The sequence below is a fragment of the Anguilla rostrata genome, unplaced genomic scaffold (genome assembly GCF_018555375.3).
Source record: "Anguilla rostrata isolate EN2019 unplaced genomic scaffold, ASM1855537v3 scaf0598, whole genome shotgun sequence".
Taxonomy (NCBI): Eukaryota; Metazoa; Chordata; class Actinopteri; order Anguilliformes; family Anguillidae; genus Anguilla; species Anguilla rostrata.
This window is the reverse complement of record NW_026986079.1, coordinates 284-7,105: the sequence shown is the minus strand read 5'-3', so window position 1 is coordinate 7,105 and position 6,822 is coordinate 284. Positions and strand designations below refer to the sequence as shown.

The 6,822-nt window shown below is 38.1% G+C and overlaps 1 protein-coding gene across 4 annotated transcripts; it reads right to left on the bottom strand.

The window, feature by feature from the left end:
• Nucleotides 1-239: 239 nt before the first annotated feature.
• LOC135246618 (T-lymphocyte surface antigen Ly-9-like) lies at nt 240-5,272 on the bottom strand. 4 transcript variants are annotated; one of them, XM_064319992.1, is made up of 7 exons: nt 4,844-5,265; nt 3,690-3,994; nt 2,918-2,999; nt 2,106-2,447; nt 1,426-1,695; nt 811-922; nt 240-692 (listed from the first exon to the last, which is right to left on the bottom strand). In XM_064319992.1, the coding sequence occupies exons 2-6, from the start codon at nt 3,810-3,812 to the stop codon at nt 822-824; spliced, it is 918 nt and encodes a 305-aa protein (XP_064176062.1). In that variant the 5' UTR covers nt 3,813-3,994; nt 4,844-5,265; the 3' UTR covers nt 240-692; nt 811-821. The 4 variants fall into 4 exon arrangements, 1 of the variants encoding a protein (XP_064176062.1); XR_010327810.1 differs by having other exon boundaries at nt 1,426-2,447; nt 3,208-5,272; XR_010327811.1 differs by lacking the exon at nt 3,690-3,994 and having other exon boundaries at nt 1,426-2,447; nt 4,844-5,271.
• Between the last annotated feature and the right edge of the window lie 1,550 nt (nt 5,273-6,822).

The following is a 6,822-nucleotide window of genomic DNA, read 5'->3' as shown; positions in this document are numbered from 1 at the left end:
ATAGAAGTGATCAGGCGAAATTGTAAAATTTGATTCTAAAATATCACTTGCACTGCACTGGGCCATATTATGATATACTTGCAAGTCAATAGTTTGAGTACACCTGCTTAAACCCATTTTTTTTCATGATTAATATTTCATTATATGATGTGTGCTTATACAAACTGATAACTATAAGTGAAGTGAAGTATATTCACAGATTTGGATGGCACATATTAGATGGCAAGTACTCATAAGAAGAAATTCTTATCCAGAGTGATTTACATGGTTGAAATGCAAAGATGAATGAAACAATCGCAGGAGGTAAAATAAAATGAGAACAGAATTAATTAGCTTCCTTCGTTTCAGTAGCCAGCAATGATTTATCTTGGAGTCATTTCAATAAGAGATGCACCACAGATGGAAAGCTCATGCCCGACTTCTCACCAATGAGCCGGATCACCTCTTTAATGTATCATTGGTAAGAACCTGCTAGAATATTAGGATTTCTATACCTTTATTAGTTTGAAGTTTTCCAGATACGTAACTTTAATCAAGGTTGCTGTCACTGTCAATTTCAACAGGGCTTCACATTGCTCTTTGCAATGTGAACCATTTTGCTTTGTTCTGGTCCATATAATAGACACATACTGGATCAATAGAAGGCCTTGCAGACGGTGGCTCCTCTTCCATGACTGGCTTATCAACTTCAACTATAAAAATAAGAATTTTATTAATTAGGGCAGCAAAAGATGCAAATTACTTCAAATAACAGTATAAAACTGATTCCACATAGCATGTCTTGCCGTTCCAGAGGGTGTGGATCTTTACCTTGAATTGTTTCACTTTTGTACTGTTTGTGCTTTTTTTCTCTTGTACAGCAGTATTAGTACTCCGAAGACGAGGAATGCTGATGTGGCACACAAGGCTGGAACCCATCTAACTGCAAAACATATTACAAAGTGACATATTCACATAAACATTGATTCATTTATCATCTTTTCTGGAAGCTTATGGGTCATTTTTTCATTACATTTTTTACATTTTGTATATATTTGGCTTATACCTGTTTAAGAACTTAGAGAGAATGCCTATTCAGTTCCAGATTCTTCAGAATTGCTACTCATTGTTTACTGCAAAGACTATTTGTTCTGTTGGGAGAGTGTCATTGATATTTAGCTAAAATTTCACCTTGTTATTGCTGTAGATTACAATCACCTGGTATTCCTGCACTTTCTCATTCATTAATGAAAAACATGCTTCAAAACCCCCATAGTGATGCTATGCAGAACAAGGTGGAGCACGTCCATCATTTGGCAAATGCACACACAGTTGCCACTGCCACAGCAAGAAAAAAATGTCCCTGCTGTATGACAATTTTTGACTAATATATTTAATTACTTGTAAGATTTCCTGTCTCTTTCTAATACAGCATTATGGGTTCACCTTGTGATCCTTGCAGGAAGCACATTTCCAGATCAACAGAATCGCTGGTGGTTCTGCTGACAGGGTTATGGGCTGTACACGTGTATGTTGTGGATGGAGAGAGGGCTTGTAACTGGAGGTCTACCGCTTGGCCCAGGTGCACACAGCTGTCATTACAAGGGGGCAGAGTTTCCCAGCTGTAAGTCACTTCAGTCCCCTGATTGCTGAAGCAGCTCAGACATACATTACTCCCCAGGCATTCAGCTGTGATGTTGGGTTTAGAGACGGGCTCTACAGGAGAAATAATCAAAGAATTTACTTGGCTACATGCTCATATTGAACACAAAGCAAGCATTAAACATTCACTAAGAGGTTCAGGCCATCTGACATTATCTCATGCTTAACAAATGACAAATGTTGCAATGTCAAGAATTACAGTGTACCCCAGAAACCAGGAAATAATTTTGTGGAAGTATTAACAGTCTAGTTAGGTTTAAAGTTTGGCCAACTTTCATTGTTGACATTCCAAGTGTAAGGCCAGCTAGTGTAATCAGTCCCTAAACTATTCTTATCATCCCTGATTAAAATTATGCATTCCCTATAATAATTTAATAAAACACTGACAAAATGGACAACAAAATATGGGGAGCTACAGGTGCAAAAACCTCCAGAAATGTGAAATGTGCTTTCTGGCAACTTACCAAAAACCTGCAGATGAAAGTATGTGTACTCCGGAGACTTGAAACCTCCAGATTCGTACTTAGTTTTAACTTGATAAAGGCCAGAATCTGATAGGCTTAAATTGTTCAGCCATATCGAGTCATTGCCAATGCTGACCCTTCCCTTATGTTGTTCTCGAACAAAACTGCTCATGTCAGGAAAATGCCATGTAACGATTGTAAATGTATTAAAAAGTAGGTCAGCGGTGTAGCTTTGGTTGCCCTCAGCTGAGAAAGGAAACATGATGCTGTCCCCCACTTTCACCGTGATGTTGGAACCAGTCGCTGTCTCTGCCACCCACTCACTGCACCCATACTGGCACACTGTAATAGAGATGGGGATTATTCACACTGCAATGAGGATTATTCACTGTAATAGAGATGATGATTATTCACACTGTAATAGAGATGGGGATTATTCAGACTGTAATAGAGATGTGGATTATTTACGCTCTAAAGGAGATGGGGATTATTTACACTGTTTGTTATTTGTTACACTGTATTTGTTTTTATGATTCTGTAATTCATGGAGAAGTGCTTGTTAGAAAAACAACCAGTCCTTCATGCTAAACATTTGTTTATCTTTCAAGGCATTTCAAAAAAAATTATAATAATAATATATTTTTTTAAATCTGTCATAATCACTCTTCCCCCAAGTGAGTCATTTAATTGAATTCGGTCTCAAGCCTCAGTTCAGACTGAACTTGAGTCACACATAAACATTTCTTCTTACAAGTCTATAATTTATTATACACTGAATTGTATTCAACACATAGGAATAAAATGCAGATTACCTATTATATAAAGAAGCATAACTTCAGAATGAATCCTCCTTGACGTTTTGAAAGCTCGACATTGAGTGGTCATTGTTTGTAACTGTAAAAACATAAGGTAAGGTACCAACACGTTAAACCTCTTTTGTCATAGTCAGTCCATGTGACACCTACTGTATATAGACTATAGGTTACAAGCCTTTTAAATTGTTAGCTACACATATTTCCAGGATTATTAGCCTGGTCTGGTTGGACACGCATTGTGTCATATCTACAAAAAAGGTTGTGAAATATAGATAGGACATTATTACATTTGAGACGAATTAATTCAGACGAACCCCTTCAGACCTGAATTATGTTCCAGGGATGGGGAAAATACAACTATGCATTTTCCCCATCCCAAATACATCCAGAAATTAGACACTGTTTGATTGTCATTTTATAAGTTTAAACTATTTTGTTTCTATGAACAAAACAGTTTAAATATGTATGTAAAAAAACATTCATTCCAGGTATCACTGATTTCATTTTGATTACATATTTCATATCGAACATATCATTAACTACGATTTGGAACAAACATCTGTATACATGTATAGATACTCCATTGTGTGGCATTTCTGCTTTATAATCAGGCACCGTTTCATACATCGTCATTTTATTTTAAGTATAAACTCATGAACAAAACTTTAAAAACTTTAAACTTTAAAAAACACCCATTGCAGGTATTTGAGTTCATGCTCAGTCCTGAACATATTTTTTCAACTGATCAGATTTGGAATCTCTTATTCACCTCATTTTCAGCTTTCATTTGAGATGATACGTGACAAAGCACTGCTGTGTGCTGTTTGGACACAGGAAGACTCCGCACTCTGCACACTTCCATCGTGGCACCCCCTTTGGGCAGAGTTTGCATCGCCCTCACTGTGGGCCACAGGCTGGGCGTGTATCAGGCTCAATAAGCTCAGGGATTGGTAACTCTTCAGTGTGTCACCTGTGTGCCTTGGCACATAGTCAGGATCATCCAAGTCCTCACCACTGTCCTCTATGTCTGACTCCTCTGGATCAAGGGGGACCACAGCTTTGCTACCCTTTCCTCTGCCATAGAAAAATTTGGTGTCCATCACTAAGAATGAAACAATACACTGCACTACATGTTTTCCCATAACATATATGTGCATGCACATTCGCCGTGGCATTGTTTCGACAACCTTATGCAACGTCACATTTATTTATGTCCAGAATTGCATTATCTTGCATTGACAATGGGAGAGTCAAACCACTCCGTAAAGTCTTCTCCAGCACATCTCAAAGATTTTTAATGAGGTTAAGGTCAGGACCCTGTGGTGGCCAATTCATGTGTGAAAATGATTCCTCATGCTCCCAGAACAACTCTTTCACAATATGAGTGCGATGAATCTTGGCATTGTCGTCCTGGAATATGCCCGTGCCGTCAGGGAAGAAAAAATCCATTGGTGGAATAACCTGGTCATTCAGTACATTCAGGTCCTCAGCTGACTTAATTTTATTGCCGCATAACATTGCTGAGCCTAGACCTGACCAACTGAAGCAACCCCAGATCATAACACTGCCTCCAGAGGCTTGTACAGTGGGCACTGTCCAAAAAAATCCAAACTGCAACCTTTTTTTTTTGGCCAGGCAGTGTATAATGTAATAAGATAATATTGTGTTTTAGTAATATAATATAATTTCATTGTATTTGTTCACTTTTTCCACTCAAACATCTTCCTACCACACTAACTACTATGCTAACATCTGCCCTGCCTCATGGTCATTTCCACTCTTTACTGACATATCAACCGCACGGTTGAGCATGTTTTTGTAAAATTCTGGCACAATGGATTTTTAACATTTTTGATATTTAATATCATATTCCTATTCTTTAAGGTCTCTTCTATCTGAAAAACATCATGGTTTATCCCTTACCTGCCAAATTCCTGCTTTATGCCCTAATCTTTGGGGAGTGATCTGTGGTGCTGCCTCCGTTGTCAGAGTGGGGAAAGTTCAGGAACTGCTGCTCTACATAGTTGTGTTGAAAAAAGATACTCTTTTAAGGGGGGTTGGAGCCCCACACCAATCAGGATGCTGGGCAGCTTTTTTTTTTTCATAGGTTTTTTCACTGTCAAAGTCAGCTCTACCGCATGGTTGAGAAGTCAGTTAAAGGGTTAAAGGAGTAACATGGTGGTTGAAGGTGACACTTCCCAGTTGTCTTTAGTTAAATTTCGAATGCGCAACATTCGAATGTTGATTTAGAATTCGAATGTGAATGTTATGCACTAAGCTTCAACACTTCGAACTATTTTGTACAGCCCTAAAAATATGTCTATTCATAGATTTCTATGAACAGATTTTGCTTACTCTCTAGAGCAGAGGTTTTCAACCTGTGGGCCGCTTCCCCCTAGTGGGCCGCGGTGGTACTGTGGAAGAAACTGAAAAGAAACAAAGCAAAACGAAGGAAATACAGCAGTGAGTACTTTCATGACATCGCGCTTCTTCTTGAATTATTGTAGTGTCCTCGCAAATAAAACATGTTTTTCTTAAAACAAGGTTGATGTCATACGGACTTGTGGCTTCTACAGGAGCATATACCATTGTTTCACAATCTGATAGCTTGTGGTAAGTCTACCTTGGATGGTTACGACATTATGGCTAATACTATCTGCGCGCGCGTGGCTGCTTGTTTTACTCTCGGTGTTGAAATTTGCGTGAAAGTGGTTTTGTGCTCGCGCAGTGAATATTTGCTCGTGCTGATTACTGGCATTAAATTGACGCCATTAATAATCAAACCCTCAATTCAGAATATGAATGGAATTTTCACTTCCGGAGCCTCACTGTTGAGCTCTATTTGCACTAGCCCTTGTTGAATAGCATTGTACATGGTACCTCATTATTAGCTAAACTTACCTTGTCCATTCATTCTGCATACACCGACCTGTTGTAATAGTCTGGTCTTTTATTTACGCGTTAGATCGGTTGAAAAGTATTTAACCAACCTATAAATTAAAGTATAAACGTATTTCATGTAGCCTACATGTTATAAACGAACTAATGGCTATGTGACCAGTGTTTAAAGGGTTATAATACCAACCGAAGCTAGTGCAAATTCGCGTTCTCTTATACTATCTATGAAAACAAATTTCTAAAATATTTAATTATCAATACTCGAATGTGCAGTGTCATACTACAAAACTATGAACTTTATATGAAAAGCGCGAAATAGTCTCCATCGGTTAGAAACCTGGGGCGCGTTCAGCCCCGAAAAAACGTAAAACGTTTATTTAAACGGAATATATAATAACACTATATTAATGACACTACAATAATTCAAGAAGAAGCGCGCTAAACTATCGTTAGATTGGAACAGACCCAACCTCTTTCCATGGCTCTGGGTTAAAGTCGTTGGAAAGGTATCGTTCGCAATGGTTTATGGGGAGTAGTTCCTTCACTCTTAAAATAATTATGTACACAGTCTTGTACCCGAGCGTAAAGTTGCTATGTAAATTACGGAACATGTGCAGATGTTAGGCCAATTGTAGTCCGATTGAAGCGTATACATGCCGTAGTAAATCGACCCCGAACCACATTATCTAGGTATGTTAGTCCGACTTTGAAAAAAATTGACTTCGTACGATTTCAGTCGGACTATGATGTTTACATGATTTTTAAAAGTCCAGTTTTAGTCGGACTAATACAATAAATCGACTTTTTCAGACATCATGTAAACCCACTGAGTGACTTTGTCCGCATTTTTCTACAGTCTATAATTGTGATACATCCAACCGTGCGGACCAAATTGGAATTAAATAAACCTTTTATTTGTGGCCCTCAGAAGAAGAAAATCGGTGCCTGGAGGGTAATTATTTCAGTGTCAAGAAATGTTAAATTTAAAATAATTTCATTTGGCC